This window comes from Anneissia japonica, unplaced genomic scaffold (genome assembly GCF_011630105.1).
Source record: "Anneissia japonica isolate Jap-2015-1 unplaced genomic scaffold, ASM1163010v1 scaffold284953_len930413_cov181, whole genome shotgun sequence".
NCBI classification, from domain to species: domain Eukaryota; kingdom Metazoa; phylum Echinodermata; class Crinoidea; order Comatulida; family Comatulidae; genus Anneissia; species Anneissia japonica.
In genome coordinates, this window is record NW_022746987.1 from 684,855 (window position 1) to 712,623 (window position 27,769).

The 27,769-nt window shown below is 33.3% G+C and overlaps 1 protein-coding gene across 1 annotated transcript in view; it reads left to right on the forward strand.

Moving 5' to 3' along the window:
- Positions 1–1,010: 1,010 nt before the first annotated feature.
- Positions 1,011–27,769, forward strand: part of LOC117120349 (probable ATP-dependent RNA helicase DDX10) — a gene marked incomplete in the record, with an annotated part of 77,611 nt that continues 50,852 nt past the window's right edge. The window contains 3 exon segments of the mRNA XM_033265376.1: positions 1,011–1,172; positions 8,746–8,937; positions 9,576–9,734. Coding sequence (XP_033121267.1) covers positions 1,017–1,172; positions 8,746–8,937; positions 9,576–9,734 — 507 coding nt within the window.

Sequence of the window (27,769 nt, forward strand, 5' to 3'; positions counted from 1 at the left end):
GCCTTCCAGGCCTCATCAGTGCAGCTAGGGTATAGACCCAAGCAAACGTTCGACCAGCTTAGGTAGGGCCCAAACTAGTCCCACGACCACTAATGATTACAGAGCCAAACCAAGGCAATATATATACACAGCCCATGTGTGAATGCAAATAGTGGAATACAAGCTATGTGGCTCGGTTCCAATAGATACAGTGGATATTTTGTCATTCTTATCGCGTCCTACGAAATTCTTACGAGACAGCACTAGTCTGTGAATTGTGTAATGAAATGCCTCTGGTGAGACTCGAACCTGCGACCTCTCGCTGTCAAGGCGAGCATCATAACCATTAGAGGCTTCATGGTTGAACAGATTCAAATCATCACCAGATGCACTCCATAAATACGGCTAGGAACAAATAGTTGCATACCGGTATAATATAAATCAAAATAGCCGTTAACACTGTGAAATTATATAATAATCATCAAGCAAAGGTAAATACAGTGTTAGAATAAAGGACATAAAAGTACATCGTGTAGCATAGCTCTCAACGAATGTAGTCCTGTAAATAAATAAAGAAATTGTGTAATAAAATACCTCTGGCGGGACTCGAACCTGCGACCTTTCGTTGTCAAGGCGAGCGTCATAACCATTAGACCACGGAGGCTTCATGGTGGAACAGATTCAAATACCACCAGATACACTCCATTACACAATAAATACGGCTAGGAACAAATAGTTGCATATAATATAAATCAAGATAGCCGTTAACACTGTTAAATTATAATAATCATCAAACAAAGGTAAATACAATGTTAGAATAAAGGACATAATAGTACATCGTGTAGCATAGCTCTCAACGAATGTAGTCCTGTAAATAAATGAATCTTGATTTATATTATATGCAACTATAGTTATAATATTATATAATAATATTAGTAATAGAGGTATTCCTATTTGCTGTATATCTCTATGGTTGGTGAGTTTTCATACTATAGGGGGCGCATTTTAATGTGATGGTGACTCATGGGATATCCAAAATGGCAGCCCACAGTAATTTGAAACATGGTGGTAGGAAAGGAAAACATAAAGGAAAATTTGGCAAAAGACATACACCTGATTTGCTTTACAAGCGAAAACAAAAATGGCAAATGGATCAGGAGGAAATTGAAGTTCTCAAATCGAAATATAACAGTGTAGGTATTGAATATTCTTAGTTAAAACTCCAGAGGCCTTGGTAGGCTAGGCCTAGATAGCCTTCCTTCCTACAGACAGTACAGCCAGGGCCTGTGTAGGCCTAGGAGGCCTAGGCCTAGTAGTAGTAGGCCTAGCTAGGCCTCCTATGCCTATCATTGTTTTAGTTTTCCTGTGTTAAAAACATGATTTACTATACTATACTTCTTTATAAAACAAAACTTGTACTTTATAATAAGACTCTGATTAAGAGAAATCCGTATATTCGTTATCGGTACCTACCTGGAACAGTAAGAACACGAAAATACTATCTACGCTACTGCACTGTAAAGCATAAGGGGTAGGGGTTTTTGGACAAAATGACAAAAAACCAAAACGGCAATGACCAAAATGGCAATGACCAGAACGGCAATAAACCAAAAAAGCAATGATAAAGTACCAAAATGGCAACAGACCAAAACGGCAATGTCAACTACCAAAATAGGGATGTTAAAAAAAAATTAAATTTGATTGGATGTCCACAATACTGATATCACAGAATCTACCAAGTTTTATAACATTAAAAATGTTTACAAAATTAAATTTGGTTGTATAGTTGATTTTTAATGATTTTTTAAAATTTTGTGACTTTTTTACTAATTTATGTCATTAAATCACCATAGCTTTGTTGTGTTTAATAGATTTTCAATTATTTTTTCACAGATGCTAGATGAAATGATAAGAACTTTAAATACATAATTAGAAGCCACTGGGGAAGGGGATATCTAAAATCGATGAAATAAATTATTACAAATCCCCCTGCCCCACTTTCACTTTTGCCAAGGACATCGCACTCCCTCCCCTCGGGTAAACTATGGCAGCCACACTGATGTATATCAAGTTTCAAGCAATATACAAAACTGAATTATTAATATTCTCATTGTGTATAATGTACTTTGAAAAAAAAATAATTAGGTACTGTTTATTGATTTGATCTAATAATTTGTACTAAATAATAGACTCTATAAATGCATTTTTTTTTTTCAACTAATTTATTATTACTACAGGGGTATTATTATTTTAAATTGTTTAAAAACTATTACTCTAGGCCTATGCAACACCAGGATGTTTGTGCTCTATATTCCTGTCAACAACACATATCATCCAATCAAAGTTCAAATTCTATGTCATGTGATGTATACAGACCAATTACAGGCCAGAATTTCCTAATAAGATCCCATATGCAATTTCGTGACGGTAATTCTCAATTATACTCTGGTATATTAATCGTAAAATTTCATTCTAATAATTTGAAATCTTTAAAAATATTCTATAATATAATACTAATCAATGATTACTGTATATAGGACATATTCATCATTAATACAGACTTTATGTGTAAATTTAATAATACAAATATCCCGTTTGAATCATCCTCCAATGTACACAATTACATACGAATTCTTTTGATCAGTGGACATTTTTATGCATCAGACTCGAGAGTCGTAAGATTTGAGAAAATCAAAAAAATTGTTGGTATGCATCAGATCTAATTCAAAACTTGGCATAGATATTAAATATATAATTTTAAAACTAACAGGATGGTTTTTTATAAATTACAGTGCTTACAACATTAGTTAAGTCAATTGTATTCGGGGCCCCCGGATCTGGGTCCAGCGGGGACTTCACATGTACATTTCCATCTAAACATTAAAATCCCTGTGCAAGCCCCAGCTGCATTCCGGCTATGCGGGGCAACATTCTAATGTAAATCCCTGGCTAAGTAACCCCCAATGCCCATTTGGGATATTTTTTGTAGTCCACTGTTCAAGCTCTCGTAAATCCCTGACCAAAGCATTTTCGGGTGCAAGTTTTTCTTATAGTCTAGGTCTTGCAGTAAACTATTCTAATGGATTTCTGGATCGGAGAAACTCTTGGCAATCTATGATCTGGACCAACTTTAGATAGTGGATGACCTGGTACTGTCACTATACTATAGTACTGTACTGTACATCGCGGCCAGACCAAGATTGACTACATAAAGACGAGACTATGTTTTAGATCTTGATTAGAGAACCTATAACCACTGATAATAATAGTTTGAATTTTTAAATAAAAATAAAATTATATTTTTTGCCAGTTAGCACACCTTCCTCACCATAATAATACATAATAAGACTTTTATAGCGCTCATACTCTATGCATTTGAAGAAATGCTCAAAGCGCTTGTGAATATAGAGAGCAGAAAAAGAAAAAATATTTCCCCATTTAGACTACTGAAGCATCGCATTGTGATCAGTGGTAGCAACTGCGACATGCAATCGCAGCCAATTGCAAAGTAAAATTGTGTGTGAAAGCTCACCAATAGTAGTCGATAAGTAATCCATATCGGAATCTTTATTACTCCCGATTACACGCAACGAATCACAACAAATTTCACACAGTGCACTGCTTGGCTGAGGTCAGTCAACATACTGTAGGCCTAGCCACCGGAGGCCTAGGGACTAGAATGTAAAGTTTTTGTGTGTTGGTCTGAATGTGCTCCTTGATTGCGATCAGGAGTAATCAGTGTGTAGTCTGAATAGGGTATACCGTAAGGCAGTAAATATCCTGCAAACTAACCCGAAGCAGAGAAACCAGCTTTACCGCTCTGTTTACCAACACTTTGAAGGCCCTGTGATGGCTCGCTGGTTCATGACTCCCATGACCTCACGTAATTCAAAGTGCCAGAGAGAGCAGCTTAGCTCCGTCGGCTAATCTGGTGGTATATAGCGCACCGTCTTTTGAATGAGACGTTTAAGCCGTTGGTCCTGTGTGCATTATGGCCCTTGCGCGCATTAAAGAACGCAGTCCCTCTTCGGAAAAGAGTAGGGGAATTGTCTCCCGGTGTATTGCCTAATCACCACCAGAAGGACCCCACTGAAAATAAGTCTTCTTCTAGACTTTCGTGGGCTATCCTTGGTGTTTACACAGAATAAATCCAACTAACTATCTTATTCTACCCATAATTAAAAAAAGAACAAATACTTGGAACCAAAACTAGAAAATTTCAGATGGCATTATCATCAGATAGGTCTTGAGTGCATTTTCGAAGGCCGATATTCTGTAGTCTTAATAGAGCGAAGATAAATTTGTAGCCTGTTCCAGAGTTTGGGAGCAGCTACAGAAAATGTAGCCATGTCATCTGCCTTTGAGGAATTTGGACATTGGTTTGTGTGTGTGGGACGAAGTCAAAATTTACAGACACCTTCGAACAGAAAATGCATATGAAGCTATATGTTTGTTAGAACTCAAGGCAAAATAAAAAAGTGTGTGTCTGGCCTGAGTTGTACATCAAAGCATGTTCATTGTTTATTGCTCAACATGTAAGTTTGTGATTTGACTAAAGTAAAATTATCTGGAAGAGCCTCTATTTTAGTGTTTTTTTAATTGATTATCATGAACATTACATCTGCATCGTATCTTTTGAACAAAACTACCTTCTTCCATTAGGTCTGTTACCTCTATTATTACAGTACATTTACATCTGAACTTAAAACTCAACTCTTTAACAGCTTGGCTTCTTCTCTTACGCTGCACCTTTTATCATCATTCTTGGAATTGGCGCATTACAAGTTATTTATTATTATTATTATTATTATTATTATTATTATTATTATTATTATTATTATTGTAATCCATAAGACAATCATTAAGTGAATAGTTATATCCAAATAATAAATTTTGCATTGCAAGGTTCACTGTGCTTTCAGTGATACTGTAAAACCTTGAATAAAGCCCAAATGAGCTTAATCTTGAGAAGAAGCCCATCTTGAAAAGAAGCCAATCTCGAAAAGAGCCCATCTCAAAAAGAAGCCCATCCAAGGTAATCAAAACTAAGACTAGTTTTAAAGGTTTTGAGAATTTAAAGAGTTCCATTTTCAGCCATCCACTTTAAGGCCAAATAAAAAAATTATTGTGTTGGCCAAAATTTTACGAAATTCAGGGTTGGCATTTTATTTATTTTTTATAAGCAAATAAGGCTGGATAGCCTTGGCAAGGCTAGAGGGCCAAGGCCTAGCCTGTTTTGCTGGATGGTACGCGATGCAAATCCGAAATTGTGATGTGTTCGCACTGATGATGGGAATAGTATCCCGAATCATGTCTGCTACTGCTACACGATCGGGCTCGCTTTTGAGCCCGCGATCAGTTATACGCTTAAAGATGGTTGTTTGTTTTATTAAATGCCTCCTGGTGTTTTTTACTTATTCAAAATCAAAAATTGCTGTTTTATTTGTGTATTTCTACTTTTTAGGCATAAACACATTTTTGGTTGTTAAAAAAAAAAATTTTCAGGAAAAATAAAATCCTTTTTTAAATTTTTATTACGCCCACTGCCACCTTGAATTCTTTCAAAATATAATCTATATTCCATCCTTAATTAGGAAAATTTAAACCATTTATAAATCCCATTACTACACTGATTATATTCATCAGTCATTTTTTCTCCTCTGTCTAGATGCTAAAACTGTTTTACTAAATAAAAGAAACCAAAATTTATATTATTTTTTTCTGCCCTCCTCTGATAGTCTTAAAAAAATAAGTTCACTGAACATGGTATAAAAGAGCCTTGCCTTTATACAGTACAGTTTATCTACAAATCAAGTTTATAATATAACATATGGTGACAATCACATCGTGCTTAACATGAGTGGAATCTGTGTGTTGAAATAGGTTTTTATATAGTAGTATTTAATTTCAACAAAATATAATAAATGGTGACAATCACATCATATTTACATGAGTGGAACGTGTGTGTTGAAATAAGATCTCCAACATCGATATTGACTACATTAATCATAAGTTATGGGTGGATTGTAAGACATACCGGTAACAGAAACTGACAGGCATATGTGAAATATATATTCAGTTAATCCCAAGTGCCTTTTATTTTTTGTTAGTGCACAAGTGTTGTACTGTATAATCATGGACCTATTAGGTATAATAAACCACTAATGTAGGGTGCTGTGGTGCAATAAAAGTAGGGTACGTGTGCTGCCCTCTTTAGTGGGGGTCAAGAAGACTTGAGTATATGCCATACTATTTTATACCATATAGATTTTTTCATCACTGAGGATTTTATACCAAAAATAATAATAAAAAAAAAAGAATAAAAAAGAAACAGATATTTAAATACCGTATTAAAGAGCCTCCAATTTGTGGCATTTAACTATTTACATTTTAGTTGAGTAAGGGTCTGGTTGTGTTGAAGATGTTGCTGTGTTTCCTCCAATTCCTGTTTCATAAGAAGCCATCAATGTATATAATATATATTTCAAGAATATTCAATAAAAACTAGGTACATCATGTCTTGAAATAACTAATTAGAATGTTCATGAATTTCTCTTTCTCCCCCCTCAAAATATTTACTTGCCTTTCAAATCAAATCCAAGGTTCAACATAAAGAAAAAGCCAAAAACGACAATTAAAATGCAAATAAAAAGGAGCAAATATTACAAAAATGGTACATACATTATGGTACGTGTAAGCAAGAAACAATTATAAATTAAAAACAAAGTTCACATAAATGTGTTTACTGTAGATTCCAAGTACAGTAAACTAAAATTAATTTCGCAGTGAAGGATGTTTTCTGTTTGAAAATTTAAATTGAACTGTGCGTGCGAAGTTCATATGGAAATGCATTCTAGAGACTGGGAGCTAGCAGCATAAAATGCACGATCACTGTACTGTAGGATCAAGCACAAATCAGTTACAAATACATCCACTGAACTTAAAGTGCGTTTGGGGACATGTAAAGACAAAAGTTTACTGTAACTTTATAGGTACAGGCTAAATTTTTCAATTGTTTCCTGGTATAGCAGAAACAATTCAATAGTGAATCGGTAATAAGGGCTGTCTCTCGGTAATAAGGGTGGGGTGGGTGGGGATTGTTTGAGCATTGGTGAGATATGATCAATTAATTTTGGATCTGAATTAGCATGCATGGTGCAGAATTTTGGTGATGTTGGAGATTACTAAGTTGTTGTTTCGTTAATGCGATACAATATTATGACTTCCCGTTGTCATACGTTGACGTAACTAAAGGAATTGACTACTTTTAGAGTGTTGTCTTTGAAAACTTTCCGGGTTTTTGTTTTAAAAAATTGTTTAGGAAAAAACCTCGAACGTCAACCTTAAAATATTTTGAATTTGCAAATTGACCTTGGTACGTTGATTCAATAAAAAGCAATCGGCCTAGAAACATTTCCTGCGAGAATTTTTATCTACGTACGCATTTAAATTACACATTGCTTGAATCCGTTCATCATGTATTCTCTCCTCGTTCTCCATTAAACCACCTCTCCAACATGTTTAAAAAGCCTGCCACATCAATATTGTGTTACGAAATCTGACAGCGTAGAATGCTGTTAAATTTGAAACTTGTTTCCTATCGTGAGATATGAGGCGGAGTGATTTGTTGATAGATTGCATTCCGATCAATTGAAATTATTAATTTTAACTTTCAGCGTCATCAGATATAGACACTCTAACTTTATTATTGACACTCAAGTGTGACATAATTGAGGAAATGCGTCATTTAATATGCATGCAAGTGTGATATTATATTATTAAGGATGATCTGTTTCTACCCCATCCCCTGTAATTACCATCATTCTAAATTAAATAGTCTTTTTCAATTAATGTCTAATACTGTGTTTATTTTTAATTATTAATAATAATAATAATATCAATTATTCCAAGCTAAAGAGGAAACTATAACATGCTAAAGGCAATCCTAGACCCCCACATACGCTGTTTAATGACTCAAAAAGCACTGTGTCGCTTAAAGCAGTTTTTGAGGCTTCCGCGTCTCTTATTCTAGAGAGCCTCTGTTTTGAGAGGGGCTTATGAATGACTCCAAGCTACAGTACAAAATGTTTTTAACTTCTATTGTTCCATACTGTATTCTATAGACTTTTCAATGAACTCAACTAAAATTTGTAGGCAGTAGATAAGATAACAGTTTTAAATGATTTATATTTTGTTTATATTGTATAAAACAATAACTAACCTTTGAGCAATTGTATGTTGAATTGAATTTCCGAAAGGACAAATAAATAGAAGAGACTAAAGATAGAATGTTAACATTTAAAATGTTAACATTTGGTGTGGCCTTTCTGATATTTTGTAACATAAGTAGTGTAGTAATAGTAGTTTCATTAGAAATTGAATGTTGGGTAATTTTCTTGATGATACGAAACATGAAATATTGTTGTAAGCACGGTCACTTCCATTAAAAAAACATCTCCAATCACTGCAGCACTTACTTGTGAGTGACGCTTGCTAAAAAAGCTCGTATTTGGTGCAGTGCTTGTTTGAGAGCTTACTGTGTACAAGAATTAAAAAAAAAAAAAAAAAAATTGTACTCGTATAAAAACATACAAAGGAATTTTGGTTGTACAGCTTTTCAAATTTTAAACAGACAAAATTACGAACTTGCAAAGGACATACCACCATACTGCACATAGCAAGACCCGAGTTGCCATGTTGAATAAACTGACTAAAAACAGTACTTTTAATCTATTGTATGGCTAAAAATGTAATTGTTTTCCACAGTTTGATTCATCGAATGTAGAAACATTTGACGATTTTCCAATAAGCCAACGAACGAAAGCTGGTTTACTGAAAGCAAATTTCATCTCACCAACCGACATTCAAAAGGCAACTATCGGCCTAGGACTACAGGACTTTGACATCCTTGGCGCTGCTAAAACTGGTTCAGGCAAAACTTTAGCTTTTCTAGTTCCAGTATGCACCTTTATACGTTTCATACTTTTATGATTATGATATTCAAGTATTTAAATACAATATTTTATAAATATTAAAAATTGAAATATTAGGAAATATAAGTTGTTTAATTCAATAAATAAGATATTTTTTTTATTTATTTGGTAATAAAAAAATAGAATCAAGCAAATCATTTTAAATTCACAAGTTCCCATTGAAAGATTTAAATACAGTTTTTTTTTTTGTGATATTAATTGTTTATCTACACAGATTTTCAAATAAATTTTATTTTACTCTATATAATTTTTTATATTAAAGAATTAGTTAATAGTACCGGTAATAATAATAACAAAGCAGTATTTATATTGCGACTTACGGATTGCAGAAATCCTCTAGGCACTTTACGTTAAGTCTATGGTGGAAAACTACAAAACAATGGTTTAAAAACTATCCCCTGCCAGACACCACCCTGGTATTTCTGAATCTAGATTTCAAGGCTGGAAATTTCATAATTACTTTATATATTATTTTTTTTAATCATATTTATTCTTTGTTCTTTCTCCTTACCGGAGAAAAATCCCTCAGATAATGTGAGCAAGAATGTTTCAAATTTCAGGTAAAATCTTATAACTTTTTTTGGATTTAATGTTGTGTTTTAGGTCCTAGAATGCCTATACAGGAATAGGTTCTCTGCAGCAGATGGGCTTGGCGCTTTGGTGATTTCACCAACACGGGAGCTGGCCTACCAGACGTTTGAAGTGCTAACAAAAGTTGGTGTACAGCATGACTTCTCTGCAGGGCTTGTGATTGGTGGAAAGGTGAGAGTGTTAATACTGTATATATTGTTTGTTGACATAATTGTTTATTTCTCTGTCTATCACCTAATAGTGAATGAAATTGATCAGCATTTTGTAGATATATAGATACGAGCTAACAATGTTTTCATACTAAATCGTTGATTAAAAAGAGGCAACAGGCGTTTGCAGAAAATAAGCAATATTTGTGGAGATATTTCCATAATAAGATAAATGTGTTTTTACGGGCTGATAAAAAGGACTATCACATCAAAAATGTGAGCACCTTGGAAAGGTCATCTCCAGCTGAATGGCATAAACACATTCGTAATCTTTCTGGACAACGCAACCAAAAAGATATTGTGATGGACAACACTGAAATCGTAGACTCTACAGCTATCGCTTATTGTGTGTCATCTTTCTTGACCAATGTTAGTGCATCACTTAAGCATTGGACAGAACTTTGTTGCCTGCTTTTCTTCCGTGTACCCCTCCTCGTTCGGTTGAGCCATGGGAGGTCCTTACGCAACTTAATAAGGTCAAACCTCGCTCTTTGTGTGGACCTCATCAGATTTCTGCAAAATTTATCAAATTATTCTTGTACTACTGTAACTCTAAAGACCACTTTGTCATGTATTAATTGCTCATTTCAAGAATCTGTTGTCCCGCACCAGTGGAAGCAAGCTCATGTTGTTCCAATTCCGAAAGCAGCTGGTGTACCATTTACATTGCGAAATATGAGACCTATTGCCATTACAGATCACTTCGCTAAGATTGCGTAACATTTTATCGCTGTTGGCACCATTGCCTCTATGGAGGTTAAGCTTGACAAGATAAGTTTGGAAACCTTAAAGGAATTTCAACCAACCATTGCCTTATTAGTATATTAAATAAACTTCATTGCCACGCGGACACACCACACACAGTTTCATATATTCTTTTAACGGATTTCTCGAAAGCGTTCGACCATGTTGATCGCTCGATTGCAATACTTCAAATTTTGGACATGGCTGTTCCTTCTGCTTATGTTTCTTGGATTGCTGAGTTCTTATGTGGTTGCATTCATCATGCAAAATACCAAGGAGTGTTATCTGACCAATCAGTTATTAACGCTGGTGTGCCTCAGGGCACTAAACTAGGGCCTATTGTCTTTTAGGCAATGATAAATGAGGTTTCTCGTAATAACGAATCCATTCATCATTATAAATATGTTGATGATTTTAAGTTTCTGGAATATCGTAGGATTCAACAAAACTCTGGCCTTCCTAACTGTGCTGCAAGTCTTCTTTCATTGTCTGAACAAAGTAACATGAGACTTAATCCTTTGAAATGTTTTATTATGGATGTTTGTTTTTCTAAAAATCTGCCCCTTCCCAGGGCATTACTCTTTATGATCAGGCTATTGCCACATGTGATTATGTTAAATTGCTTGGAGTGTTTATTCAGTCTAACCTTAAAATGGGACAAACACGTCGACTATATGGTTAAGAGAGGTAACGGCAGGCTCCATACCCTGCATACACTTAAACGGCGTGGTGTTTCCCCGGGGCGACCTGGTGTTGGTGTATACAGGTTCAGTTAGGCCAGTGTTGGAATATGCGGTACTGGTATGGAATGGAGGGCTCATTATTAACCACATTAATGCTATCGAGCGCATTCAAAACACGCTTGTAGGATTATCTTGGGCAAGAGGTACACCACATATGCTGATGCTCTTGTTACGTTGCACCTTGATAGTCATAGGCATCGAGACGTTTGTATTTCCTTTGCTAAGACTATTTTGAACCCCACTTCTAAATTGTTTTCATTATTGCTTGTTAGAGGTAATGTTGTCCACAAATATTATACTCGATCTGCTGAAAAGTTTCGTAACATTATTTGTAATACGGTGCGCCACGCGAGCAGTCCTTTACCGTATTTGGTGAAGCTTATTAATGATTGTAATCTTTGATGTTTTGTTTTTGTTTGACGGATTCGATTTTCTATTAACTAATGATGGTATCATGAAATGCAATTCAACTCGGTGATGTGGATGCATCACTGAGCGGCTATATTTTATGAAATGTACATGTTTTATATTGTTTTTGAATAAAGAAATACCGAGAATAAAAAAATACAGAATAATAAAATATAATATTCTGCAGTTGTAGTCAGGTTTTAAGTACACCATAGGAAATAAAATCAAACTGCTGGTTGCAGTGACCGTTTGCTCTGTGATGAATACATTAACTCTGCGTATTAGAAGATTTGTTAGTAGTATGCGCACCGACACCCTTCGGAGTTCTTCGCGATACAAAGAAAGATGAATAATTGATTGTGGTTGATGAAGTTTATTAGGGGTTATTAAGTAGTTAACCTTACCTTCTGGTTGACATTTGTTTAATAGATTAAAATATATTGTAAACACTATCATGCATTATATCAGCATTGCCTTATTTTTTTTTTGATCTTTTATAAGTCAATCTCCTTTTTGTAACATAACCATTACGCCGTTCTAGGCCTTGCTTTGGACGGCCTATGCTTCATTGTGTTAACCAGTGCTGTAGAGCAAGATTTGCTAGGTTCGCTGTGTGTGTTCATAGCTTGGCCTAGCAACAAAATATTAATTGTGATGGAAAATCAGCCCAGCTTTGAGCTTTTTGCACACAAGCTGCAAAAAATCAGAGGCACTATATCGAATTAGTGATTAGTCATGGATAGGAAAATTAAGTGCAAGTAAAAGTGATGACGTAACCACTGACTTATAAATAAACATAGTATAATGTGGTTGATAATTTTTATCGACCAATCATGGCAGATTGAGGAATATATTAATGAAGTGATTGGTATTGGAAGAGAAAGAACGCGTGAACTTGATCCTAAACCTAGACAGACATAATCCCATGAAGAAGTGCGTCTCGCCGATTTTTGTTTGACTATATCATTCTGCAAAGTTTAGCCATGAAAATTTACTGTGTCATATATAATCCAAGTGCGAACAACAGTGTGGTTTAGCCTTGAAAAGGTATTTTGTGTCTCGGCAGAATTTCATCCAGTGTGAATACAGTTGAGGTACAGACAATTCATAATGTAATAGACATAATTCAATACAATCCTCTGTTTGAAAACATAACAACTAATGTAGTGTTGGCCTCATGGCTTATGAAATCCCATGAGCGAACTCTCCTTGACCCTTTGGCTTGCTGCTGTCCTAATTGTTGTTTTGATGTGATGATGATTTTAAAGTTGTTGTGTTTACCACTGATGTTTTTATATTTACTACACTAGTGTTGTTGTGTTTAGCTCGACTGCTTTTGCCTTCACTCCTAATGCTGTTGGTTTTAAAATAAATTTTATAATTGTTGTATTCTCATCAAGCAACGAGTAAACATTAACAAATGTAACATCATATGTTGGATTGACATGGTTGTAACACTGTTACAACCATATTATCATATTAGTATTTGTATGCCATTTCTGCATTAAAAAAAGTAGGCCTATTTTTGACTTAAAGCACCAATAGGCTTTCTCAGCCCTTTGGACTATTTGTTTGATTTGATAGTCTTAATTACGTTAGAACTTAAATTTTGTAAATATTATTAATTAATTAAATACAAATTATGTTTGTTCACAGGAAGGGAATATGTTTAAATTCCATTGTTCAATTCGTAGGTATTAATACTGTATGCTGGAGCATATTACTCTATTAAATCTTTAACAAATTTCTACGGTTAACCTAGAAAATGATGGCAGAGTTTAAGGAGAGTCAGAGATGCACACTTATTTGCTCAGTCCTTCCATTAAAATGCTTTATTCAATTTAAAATTTATTTTTGACAAATGGGAGTAATAAAATTGTAATCTCCTTTAGTTATTAATATATAATGTACATACATATAATTTCCTTTACAACTAATGATTTCATGTAAACTAGGTCGCAGTTGAGAAAACTAATAACATGGCTTCAATAAAACTATGTTGTTTGAAACGATGTTGATGTCATAGTTACGCGCACAATATGATTTGTATTTTTAAAAATATATGCAAATGCATACTACATATTAAAATAAAGAATTTAGGATGTGTTCATTTCATAGATGGAAGTATTAGGCATCATCGCCACCGATTTTTAAGTGACAGAAATTTTGTAGTTTTGTATTGTATTCTGACAAGCTATGCTAACAAGTTCAAAAATACCGTTTAGATTTAGAGGCTGCATTTGTCGACCATTTATTCATGTTTGAGGCCTAGCTGAACATTATTATGACACGAGCATGGGGGATGACCATTTTTAGAATGCGTACTACATTGTAAAATAAAGAATTCAGGATGTTATAATTTTAACAGATACTAAGTATTGGCTTAACGCTATGACAAGCATGTAAGATGACCATTTTTAGAACAAGTCAAGTTAGTATGCTTTGAGCAATTATTAAATTTTCCATGTTGTATCATCGTAAATCTGTTTGTAAAATTGAAGAGTTCAGAATGTTTACATTTTACTGGACGTAGATGAACGAATTCAACATTATTATGACATACACATGTGGGATCGCAAGTTAGTATATACTGCTTGAGTAATTAATAAATTTTCCACTTGGTTTCACCGTAAATCTGTTTGTTAAAAACATGAGATTATCAGCGAAGCTGAGCCGAAAGAGGCTGGGTTTTCTAACATCTTTTAATTCTCTCTACCCTTGACATACTTCTGTTTATTAGCTTTGACCTATTATTAAAAGCAGCCGTTAATGTCCCGCATTTCAAAACGCATCAATTTTTGGTTTTTCGAAAGCAGAATGCATATATTTCAAAGATATGAGTGCAAAATTCATTTAGTCGAAGGTAAAATTTTATTCTAAAAGAAATCACTGTCATTGTTGTAAAGAATAACTTTTATGTAGTTTCAATTAAAAGTTCTTTTGGTGTTTGCTCATTGGAAATTGCTATGAGTTAAAAAAACCAATTAATCAAGTAATTATTTAAAAGAAATTCCATTAAATTGATCAGCTTTAATAGTGACAATTATGTGCTATGCATTGACATAATTATTATGTTATTATTGGTAATACTGTATATATTAATATTTTATTAGCATTGTTGGTCATTTTTTAATTATATAAAATTCATTATACTATTTTAAAACCAAAGGCAATTAATCACAATAAAGACTTAACAATAAGTAAACAGTAAAATAAAAATACAATCTTTATAAAAAAGATAAATGCAATCATCAATACTAAGTTTGTGACTGTAAATATTTGCTAATTTGATGGGTGAGGATACTGTGTTTACATTTAATGATGATGATATGGTAGGTAATACTGATGAGAGTGATAATGATGTTTGATGATAATGATGTAAATGGGATTGATGATGATTTTCATAATACTGATAATGATGTATTGGAATTCACGATGATTATCAAATGATGGTAATAATACTGATAATAGTGGTACTGATCTTTGATGATGTGAATAGGGCTAATGATGATGATGATGATGATGGTAATAATACTTATAATAGTGCTATCAAAGTTTGGTGATGTAAATGGGGTTAATGATGAAGATAATGATACTGATGATAGTGATAATGATGATTGATAATGATGTAAATGGGGTCGGTGATGATGATAAGATGATAATGATACTGAAAATAGTGATAATGGTATATGATTATGATTGTAAATGAAGTTAATGATGATAATCATGATTGATAATTATGTAAATGATGTGATGGCTGATGGATTGATAAATGTTACCAACTTAGATTTCTATGGGTGTTGTGGGGTAGTAGTGGGGGTGAGGGTGAACGAATTTGAGACTTGGAATTTTCTTGAATTTAAATATACTGCAATGTTTTGTTGAAAGTGGTAATGGTTTTGTATTTATATAGTGCCTTCCACAATCGAAACCGTCTCATGGCGCTCAAAAAATAAATGTGAATAAAGTATGGAAATAAATTTAACTGGAAATTACCTAAACTAACCAAACAGTATAACCGATAAAAACAGAAAAAATAGAATCACACAACATCATGCTGTTTCACCGACTGACCAAGGCCGGCCAGCTATTGATTTCACAGGTGTCATAATGATGTGTGTATACTGCAGATATTTTAAAACATTCTTATTTTATTATTAGTAATACATAGATTAAGTCCTAGATTGTATTACCTATTATAGAATAATCCTTTTATTTATGAATGTTTTACATCGCCATCAATCTGATCTGAACTAATACCAGAAATAGACGTAGTTATTAAATGGTAGGTATTCTAGTAAGCAACCTACTTTTAATCCTACAGCATGTGCCAACGATAAGCTCGATGAATCTCGCTAATCCACTTCGAAACATCATCCATTTTCCCGAATACTACATACGTATGAAATGTTTTTGTGATTGTATGTCAAAAAGGCCTTGAATTATTGGCCCCTGGGGCCCGTGGGTAGATTGAATTGCTGTCGGCAATGCAATAACTGTCTTGCCAGTTCCACGCAGGTTATATGAATTACAGCTATTTAGATGCGACTATTATCATCACTTTGTCATAAGCAGGGCAAATCAATGTAATCATCAGTTTTTATTCATCGTCGAAAGCATGTCACAGTATTAGGTGACATCTATATGTTCTGCTCCGGACTGCCATCCCCAGGAAATGGGAAATATCATCCATAGATTAAAATAAATATAAAATCCTTACAGTCTGTTTATAATGTCATCGTGGCATCTGATGCATTTTCTAAGATGATGTGTATAGCATACTGTAAATTTTGAATATTTCCCTTGTAGTAATTCTATCTTTCATAAAAGATTTAGTAAAATTGATATTGATTTAGTATGACTTTCAATGTCAGTTCCTCTTGATATCATTATATATCCTTGAAGAAAATAAAAATATTTCAAACTGTTGAAAGTTGAATCTCTTCTTAAGCTTTGTCATTAAATTTTAAAGTGTGTGGGTGTTATATTTTTTTTTCTCCAAAGGTTAAATAATACAGTACTCAATAAACCTTATTTGTCATATATATAGATGTTGAATATTGTTTTCTCAAATAAAAATACAATGAAAATGTTTATGGGTGTTGAGGTGCGAGAAGATGGAAAGGTTTTCTCAGTAAGTACTGTAGATTATGCTTTTGTTCAATGTAAACACTGTAGGTACTGAAATTTGCTTGTTAGTTTCTGATATTCATGGGCATAGGCTGGGGGGTGGGGGATGCATGCAGACACACTTCATCTCATCTCCCCTCCCCTCCCCCTTCTTCTCATGGCAGAAAATCAGTTCCACTTAAAATTAAAAGTTAAAAATACTAAAAATGACCATAAAGTTTTCATTGGAATAGGGATTTAGTTTTTCATTCTCAATTTTTGAAATTTAAATGAGTGAAGTGTTTGATTCAGAGTGAAGACCATTCTTAAAGTGTGACCCGTCACTTTTTTTTTTAGAGAAACAGGGTAAAAATAACCAGGGGGAAGTTGAGGGTGAGAGAAAACGGGGAGGAAGATCTGTTATTGGTCTCCAAAGCATTTCTTGTGACACATGATATAGTGATTAACAGTCACCTTCCAGTACAACTCATGTAATACAAACATATTAAACATTGGCAATGTCCCTCCCCAGCGCAATTTGTGTGTATCACATTACAATGTGTCACAAAATGCATTGGCGCAGATACTAATATAGTGTATTTTTATGACTAAATTGAGAGGTTTAATATAATTTTGCGAAATTGATAAATTTCAGCCGGAACAGCTGTTGTCCAGAATTAGATTATGTTTTTGAAGCATTACTTTACACAACTGACCACCATCTGTCTAGGCAGGTTTTTAATGTCATATCTATTTTTGCTGACTGTTCGTCTGCGTCTAGACCGCCTTGAAAAAAACATTAAAGTCATAAAATTTTCATTTCAATGCTGTCCAAAAAATTATCTGTTTATTGTACATACTGAAAGTTTGTTCATTTTAGGCTTTTTGGAACTTGTGCGTACCACACACTACAGTTGTAATGTTTAATTTATTTTTAGCCACCCATCTAGCTATCTATCTTTATCATCTAACTTCTAAGTTCCTTCGTTTGATCTACCTGGCTGACTGCCACTCCATCTGTCCATGCATCTGTCTGTTTGTATGTCCATCAGCCTTTCTAGTCATGAAGACCATTATTATTCTTGAATTGATGAATTTTCTGATGAGAAGTAGGGATATTCTTCGTCTTTCTATTCATTCTGTCTGTCTGACTGTTCTTTCATGTGCCCATCTGCCCGATTCTTCGTTCAGCAAATAGCTAAAAGAATTTGTTTACAAAAAAAACGATAAAAAATAAATATAAAAACATTTTGAGCCTGTAATGGGCACAAAAATAAAAACACTGAAATTGGGAAAAAGATTACTGGTTCCTATTAAAAAAAATGTGTATTTAAATATACTCAGAGGTGTAGGCATAAATACCGATGGAGAAACTTAATTTTAAAGTCTGACAATTTAAACCTGATAACGTGTTGTAAAAGAATAATAAATTAAAATATAATTTTTCATACAGAATTTATTGGCTGCAGTACAATAATACATACAAATACATTAAAAAAAATCTTCATTTGGTACAGTAATTAAGACTCCCCACAGTTATTAAATAAAAGTTACTTTGTAATAAACAATAATAATCACCTTCCCTTTCAAACATAATTTTCGCAGCTGATAATTATCACACATATATATCATCGCAGATGGGCTGGTCAACTTAATAACCATTCCTATTTTTAAATCATTATCACCAAAGAATTGGATCAATGAAGCTGATCAAAACATAATGAAAAGTGGTATATAGAAAATATGATTTCAATGGTAAGATCATTTCATCTAAAGTATTGAACCTAGTTTTAAGCATTGATGGAATTATCAAGAATAATAACTGTGTATTTGAACTTATGGAATTAGAAATATATGAAATATTAATTTAAAGGTACCATTTCTGAAATCTGTCTTGTCGTTTAAAGCGACGGTCCGCAAACCATGGCCTGAGGCTTAATTATTGGCCGCAAAACATTAGGAGGCGGGTGGTGCCAACAAGTCGCCCTGGAGAAAATATAGAAAGATTTATTTATGTAAAACTGCTTCATTAATATAGTGAATAATGCAGTTTATACACAAAGAACAGATATGGTATGTCAAATTATTGTGTATGTGAACATGGAGGAAATTTTCATGATCAGAACTTGCCAGGATTTTCTATGTCGGTCCCTGGCGTGGCTGGGACTAAGGCTTGGCACCTAGAATCTCGAGTAAGCTGCGAAGTAAAAAGTTCGCTTTACTGAAGAACACTTATTGGCTGCAAGCAATAAAATAATATGTAAAAATACATTAAAAAAAATCTTCATTTGGTACAGCAATTAAGACTCACCATAGATGTTAAAAAAATTTACTTTGTAATGAACAGTAATAATCGGCCTGACTTTCAAACATAATTTTCCCAGCTGATAATCATCGCATATATATCATGGTAGATGGGCTGGTCAACTTCATAACTATTCCTATTTTGAAGTCATTATCACCTGAGAACTGGATCAACGAAGCTGATCGAAACATAATGAAAAGTGGGATATAGAAAAATGCTTTCACTAGTATTAAGAAAATTTAATTTAAAATATTGAACCTCGTGGATAAGCATTGATGGAATTATCAAGGAATAATGATATACTGCACATTTGGACTTATGGAAGCTGTGTTTTAGAAATATATAGAATATTAAATTAAAGGTATCCCATCTGAGATCCTGTCTTGTCATTTAAAAACTATGGGCTGTGTGTGCAAAGTCGATATACTGCACATTTGCACTTACGGAAGCTGCAGTTTAGAAATTTATATATAGAATATTTAATTAAAGGTATCCCATCTGTGATCCTGTCTTGTCATTTAAAAACTATGGGCTGTGTGTGCAAAGTCGCCCCAGAGAAAATAAGGAAAGATTCATTGATTTAGTGTATATGCAGTTTGTACAAAATTTTCTCACAATACAGAACAAATATGGTATTCAAATTATTGTATCATAAGAACATGGAGGTAATTTTCATGATCAGAACTTCTCTTGCCTTTGCTTTGGTATGTTGGTCCATGGCATTCCTGATGCTTGGTACCTAGAGCCTCAAGTAGGCTGGTTGCAGAAACCTAGTGTAAAGTAATTTTGTCACGGACAGGTTAGTCAGGAATATCCTAGTACCAAATAAAAATCAGTGTTATTAAAATATGCCAAAGTATTTCATTTTTTTAATGATAAAAACTCTAAACCATCTATTTTTTATGTTGTATTTTAAACATAAATATTCATAAGTGATATTAAATATGCATACTAACATGCATCAATGCATGTACCTGTATAATGTGATACAGTTCAAGGTGTCCTTGTTATTGCGTCCTTGAGGTATTGTAACAATAGCCTTGTAGTTTTCAATATTCTCGGGATCTAATTGCCTCAAATTATATTTTATAATTGAGATCTGAAGTAAGATGTTGCCTTTGATTTTAGGCGTTCAACATACCAAGTATAGTAGTTAAAATAAAAGGATCAAATATTATAGTTTCTCAAGAATAAGCCCATCTCTTTCTTTACATCCAATTTTATGTACAGTACTATACTATCATTTCCCTAGTTAAAGCCCAGGGTAATGATTTCAATGAGTAGCTCAGGTCGCTTTTATTATTATTTATTATTAAAGCTTTTATTCTAAACAATCAACAATTGTCTTTGAACTGGGCATACACTGTTGAAAATTTACCTTTTGGTTGGTCATCGCTATCAGCATATTATAACAAATTGAGAAATTTATAGAGGCATACCCTTATAAAAGACGTCACAAAGAAGATGTTCTATTTCATTAGATTTTGGGGCTGTATGTCTCTAAACTAAGCATTTAACTTTATTAACTGACAGACAGATTAACTGACAGACAGAATTTAATGTTATATTTTTGCTACTGTAAAATCGAAACAAAGGTTAGGCAAGACAAATACTTTGTGAATTAAGAATATAGTTGTGATTAATCTTATTCAAATCTTTTAAATCTAATAATAACAGCTACATAACATGTAGGAATGTGGTGAACTTATTCCTTTTAAATGTCATGATGCATCACTACACTTTTTTTTTCATAAGTACACATTTTATAAGAAAAATAAAGGCTGAAATTTCTTAAAAATTAAGAGCAAAATATGAACAAATTGAGGCTGTGTTAAATGTCAAATGGGGATTTTATTGTAAAAAACTAGAAAACCAACAAGTCTTAGCTCCATACCTTATTGTGCAGTAGGTGGTCTATGTAATAATACTGATGTACTATAATAATTTTCTGTTTGAAAAGTGTGTAAAATAAGAACATTTTGAGCCTGTAATTGTCCAGAAAATACTGAGACTGTGCAAAATTTTACTGGTTCTTTAATAAAAGGCTAGTTATCTGGAGGTTGTGGGTTCGATTCCCAGATTTTTTCCGCAAGTATTTAGGCTAGTTATTTGGAGGTTGTGTTTTTCAATTCCTACCCAAATCACTTGTGAGATTTTTTTTTCACAAGTATTTGGGAATGTATGGAGCATTCAGTACCATAACACGTCAGGTAGGGCAAACCATCATTCCTATTACATTTCCTGGCGCAAAACTATCTGAATACTAAGTATGTTTTGCTGTTATTTTCCCTTATCTATAATTAATAGGAAGAATCGCGTTGAGATTTCAGATAAAATATAGAATCCCTCACAGCATAATGGATTAACTCCATTGGGTAATAACACCAATGATTTATTAATGATTGCCAATTGAGGAAAATGAATGATAAAGGAAAGAATATAAATGTTTGATGGAAAATGTCGCGCTCATTTCCGTTTCCTGATTTGGCGCGGCCTTCAGTCCCAAAGGCTCGCTGGCTGAGTCTCTTGGCTGTTGAGTTTCTGTGGCAATCGAGACGAGAGTCTGATTGAGCCAATGCTCATGTGTGAACATTAACTATCATGAGAAATAAGTGAAATTATTGATAGTTGGAATGATACTCTGTGAAATTAATTTTATTATTGAAAGGCAATTATATGTAATTACTAGTTTCTTTCAATTAAATATTTGTGAGAAACGCATCCAGAATAAGTGTTATAACAAAATATAAATATATCAGTAATAAGATAATCATAACAGTAATAATAATAATAATAATAATAATAATAATAATGTTAAGACCTACTGTATAATAATATATAGTGATGATAAATTACAACAATATTAAATACACCATGTAGATAGTGTTCTAAAAAGAACTGTTGTTTCTTCAACAATATTAATACTGAATAATAAATATAATAATACTGAATAATAAATATAATATAATACTGAATAATATGTAGGCAGAAACAGTAGCAATATATTTTTTCCATCTTGGTTTTTTTTTAATTTTTTGCATTTAAAATTTTACAAAAAGAAAAAGTATTTACTAATTAGTATTAATTTATAAATTTTATATTAAATTATAAGAAACAAATTTCTCCTTTATTCCGTTTCCCTATTATTACAGTACAATAGTATATTAAAACATTTTTTTTTAGTCTAACTGGGTGCTACAATAATGAATACTTATATTTGTTATCCATTTATTCTGTTGAATACAATAAGAAAACAAAGAATAAAGAGATACGGTAATCTGAACTTATTAAACCACCTGTTACTATTGTCTTCTACATTTTTATAATTTTTTTTTATAATACTCCAAGGTTTTGCCTGTCAATAATCAAAAAACTTAATATCTGTTGAAAGATAGTTTTGCCAAATGCGAAATTGAATTACGTGCGGACAGGCGAGAACAAAAAATCTTTTTTTTTCTTTGTTGATAAATGTTTAAGATGATATTGATTTTGAATTTTTTTAGGCTTTGTGAATAGTGATTCTTTTTTTTTTTTTTTTTTTGGGTTGTATGGTTTAGGTGAATGCACGTGTTCCTCATATTCTTGTAAAACAAGACTTTGCCAATAAATTAAATTGTCTGTTAGCGTAGTATTTGTGGTTAGGCCAAAAATGTCACTTGTTTCTCTAGGATAATGCCCCTTTTTCCTTCACAGAATGAAACACACACACAGTGGTATTGCTAATGAAAAGTTCCTGCCTTTTTGCATAAGAGGGATCTCTTTCAATCAGACACACTGAGAATTGTCTGTTGGCGTAGTATCTGTGGTTAGGCCAATAATGTCACTTATTTCTCGATGATAATGCCCCTTTTTCCTTCACAGAGTGAAACACACACACAGTGGTATTGCTAAAGAAAAGTTTCTGCCTTTTTGCATAAGAGGGATCTATTGCGTTCAGACACGCTGAGTTCATCCGACTGAAAATGTTATTTTACATATTTAACAAAAATTTGTTTGGGATCAAAAAGCGCAGGTTTTACCATAAACAAATCAAACTTTCTTACTTGCTTTATGCCCTAGCTTGTCCCTTTGTTTAGACCACTTGGTTTTCACTTCCCTGTTATACACCCTTTCAAAAAAGTTTAAGAGGCATCACTGAACCAGGACTAGACAGGCACAGTATGGGCGGGAGACATTTTGTAAAATTCTACAGTATTCAACAGATATTTTGTAAGTTGGTTATTTTGAAGCCTGTGCTTCCTTGGTTTTGAAATTTCTATAGAATTATGAATAGGCCTGGTTACAAAACATCCCGACATGTATACTTATTGCTAAAGTGACATGTATACCTTTTTTTTGTAAACCCACTGATAAGGATGATTTCAAATAAGAAAATATACGGTAGTTATTATTTTTTAGCCTTCTGAAGATCTTCCAAAGAAAAGCTTGCTAAACAAGGCGAGACCTTTTTATACAGTACCTTGTTTAGAGTTTAGCGAACCCGTGCCAGCCAATAACAATGATTTCAAATAAAAATACTGTTTTATTTTTGGCCAATTAGCGCATCCGCTGCCATGAAAGAATGAAAATTTAAAAAAAAATTGAAGTTTTTCTTTATTTTTATTACACCCGCCGCTGCCTTGAAATCTCCAATATAAGATATGTATTCTTCCTAATTATATAAATTAAAACATTTAACTATCCAATTACTACACTATTTACATTCTGGAAGTTTTTGGCAAAAGTATTTGCTAAATAAGAAAACAAAATTTAATTTTTTATTTTTTTTTTTCGCCCTTGATGATTCTTAAAAAAACAAGTTCGCGAAACAAGGTATAAAAGAAGTGTTGCCGAAGGTATGACAAATTCTGGCCTAATGTGCATGTTAAGATTTCTGTAAGAATGTTTTGTTTTGTAAAACAAAGAGTTTTAATAAAGTCTGTTTCCCACTAGGCAAATTTATTTGCGCGAAGCGAAAGCGTCGATTCCCATCCTGATATCTGATTGGTTGCGCATTTTTTCACTTCTCAAGAAGTAGAAAGAACTGAAGCAAAAAACTCCGATAGAAATGACACTTTCGATTCTCGCGATTAAATTTACTTAGTTGAAAATTTTAAGATGCAGCCCGAAAAAGAGGAGCAAGATAGGGGATATGCAACATACTTTCCTTTTAATTTGGCCTTACGTATTAACCAGGGATTGTCAATTGATAATGAAAACCCTACATAGTGTCATATTCAACTAATATGGACCATTCGCTGTCATAAATGATCCAGATTCAATTAGTTTTGTCTAGAGTTTATAATCCTTGTATTTTGAGTAATCGGTGTTTGGATTATAAGCAGTGAGCCAATCCAACAACCTTGTGGCGGTTGCCAGTGCTGCTCAAGGCTGTCCTCATAGGATTTTCTCACTTTTCGTTGTCCTCGGATTTAAGTTATTTATTCTGGTGACACAAGTTACTGCCAGTCACTTTTTTTTTTCACGGATAAAATAAATAAATAATTTTCTTATTTTCATTTTATAGTTTGAGGATTTGAATGCTCCATTGAGTAGTAACATATATTTATGGTATTAAAATTTCTTGTTTTTTATTAAATTAATATCATGCATAGCCTTTTGTGTTGTGATCAATATTTAATTTATTAATTTTCTGTAAATTGATTTTAAGAAATTTACATGGTGTCATATAACAAGATGAATTTCTAAACTTTTATAAAGAAAAAAATATAAAATAAAAAAATAAAATCTTTACATTGTCCTTACATTCCATTTTTTAAAATACGGGTTAGTGGTGAATTCACTTTCGTGCCTGGCTTTAGCCCATTATTCTCTATTGGCATGCTGCTAACCTGTTTTTTTTTTTTAACTTATTGTTTATCATTTTAATGTGTTTTTTTATTTTTTGTACTTATTGTTTATCATTTTAAGGTGTTTTGTTTTGCCGAATTGATAATAAATAAATAACAAGTAACTACATTGCCTTTCCATCCTTTTTCTTGACTGTCCCACTGTTTTCAGTCATATTGCTTCCACACCCAATTAGCTTCATTTATGCACTGCCACACCACCTCACTTTAGTTCTGTTTCTGCTGGATGATCAATATTTATTGTTTTATGTTTTTATTGATCAACCAATTATTTTTATTCACAATAGATATTGTGAATGCTTCGTTTTCTGGTATGTGCTTATTTTATGTTTTTCAAGGATTATCCTGATCTTGTTCAGACTAAAGTTTTATTAAGGTGTAACATCATCTACTGTACTGTAGGGCTATTGAAATGTAGGACTGTATTGAAAAGAGAGGGCAAACTTGGACATTACATTACCAACACTGAGGTAACGTCACAGCAAGCTGGTTGTAATGTTGTCAGTCAACGTGTTAACGTCTTATCTAAGAGTTGGTACGCAATTGTAACTTGTGTTTTAGTGCTCTACTAGTTGAATCACAATGGAAAGCAACAATGGAATAAATTGTAGCAGAGACCCTAATGATTATCAAGGTTTAGCAGACGCAAAGTGGCTACCTCTGCTGCAGTATACCAACTGAGCTAATCTGCTCTGAATTTTCGTTTTTCTGTAGACAAAAAAGAAAAAATAATTATTAAATATTATTCTTTGTTTTAAAATGTCTTGTGTTAATATTTAAAATGGGAAGCAAGAGCCAGAGGCTTGGTTAAAAAAATTACAAGAATATATTTAATGAAAGTTCATTGAACCTACAGTAGTCAATTATAACTCACCTGGACTTATTGTTCATATCCTCTAGTCTGCTCCACCAGACACTGGTCATTAACCTACTGTAGTCCCCAAATTTAATCGTGAACCATAGCTGACCTCTTAGTGTGTATATCCAGTGTGTTTCTATCTATTGTATTGTGTGCAATGGCATGTACCTGTATTAACCAGAATGTTCATAATACCATCATCAATTGTTGTAAATCCTTGGGATTTGTCAGTCATGTTCATTGGTAAAATAAAAAAAGAAGTTCAAGGAAAGGGAGGATTTTTCATGCATGAATCAAGTCTTCTTCCCTTTGAGGAAACAATGGTATTTTATGCTTGTATAGTTGTAAACTTTGGATTCTATTTAAAGGAATGTGAATTGTGTTTTTTTCTTGCTACAGTATTTTGCTTGGTGACTGTTGTCTATTTTTTAATCATTTTTTTCCCTGGGTGTAATGAATATTATTTTACTGTAGATAAATTGTCTCGCTGTATGCATAGGATTTGAACCCATAACCCTAGGATTTAATTTTTGGGTACTGTACTGCTGTACTACATTTTTTTTAATTTTTAAAACTTTTATAGAGGCCTTTGCAAACAACGTATACTGCTTCTTTTTTAAAGGTATGTTGTGTTGCCTTGGAATGGCCGAATTGAAAACACTACAGATAGGGACTGAGTAACCATGGGCGGATTTATATCACAAAAAAAAAAAAAAAAAAAAAAAAAAATTTGAGATAATTGAATGGATACACAATTCCATATAGAAAGGTTGATTTCATATTGAAAGGTTGATTCATATCGCGCAATGCATATCTACAAAGACAGTTTTAGCGCAGATGCACCAGCATAGAAACCTTTGTGCAATCAATCACTCTCTATCGAGGTCAGCAGTTATGTGCTGTCAGACAACCCCATGCACAGTGACCACAGTACACTCATATGTGTGCATATCTTCGTTGACGACACCCTTTAGTAGATTTACTCTTTTAATAAAGTACAGTTTTTGTGTGGACAACATTTGACACTTTTGACGTGTAAGTTTTGCTTCCTTATTGTTTTCAAGTACAGTACCTGGTTTAATCATATTGTGTAATTTAAAAGATATACTGTATGAAATTGTATAATCCTGTTGTCTCTAATTGACATGAAACAGTGGCGTAACAGGCGATGGGGGGGGGGAACTTCCCCCCTCCCTCGGGCTGAACTAGCCGTCGTATCGGGCTGGGTAATAAGAGAAAAGAAAGAGGGGAGAGGGAGGGAAAGAGAAAGAAGAGGAAGAGAAAAGGAAAGGAAAAAGAAAAAGAGGAGAGAAAAATAAAGTCAAGAATAAAAAGGAAGATATCATAATGACCAGACTCACAACACGCTGCAACCTCTTTTGGAAAAACTTTCCCACCCCCTTATAAATGCCTTTTTCATCTTCTGAAAGTGCCAAAAAATCTCAAATTACGCACGCTTCGCGCGCATTTCTTGTCACAGTAGGCCAATTTCCTCTGAATATTGCACATTTTAGGGATTTGGGATCAATTCCGACGAAATTAGAATTAAAAACACCTGGGGACAAGGGGAAAATATCCATCTTTGGAAAATCTTTTCCCACCCCTTGATAAATGCCCTTTTCATCCTCTGAAAGTGCCTAAAATCCTCAAATTTCGCTTGCTTTGCGCGCATTTCTTCTCACAGTAGGCCAATTTCCTCTAAATATTGCACATTTTAGGGATTTGGGATCAATTCCGACGAAATTAGAATTAAAAACACAAAAACCTTTTGCGCGCTTCGTGCGCACTTACTAGGGTTTTTTTTTGGATTATCCTTTTAAGTTATTTAAACACATAATAGTCCCAAACTCAAGAAAGAAAAATTTAAGATACAGTAGATTGTTTTAACCTAAAAGAAGGGCCTCAATGTGTATTGATAGTGAAAGAATATGTTTGTAATAAATAAAACCTTGATGAAAATGTTTATATTTAGTTTCAAAC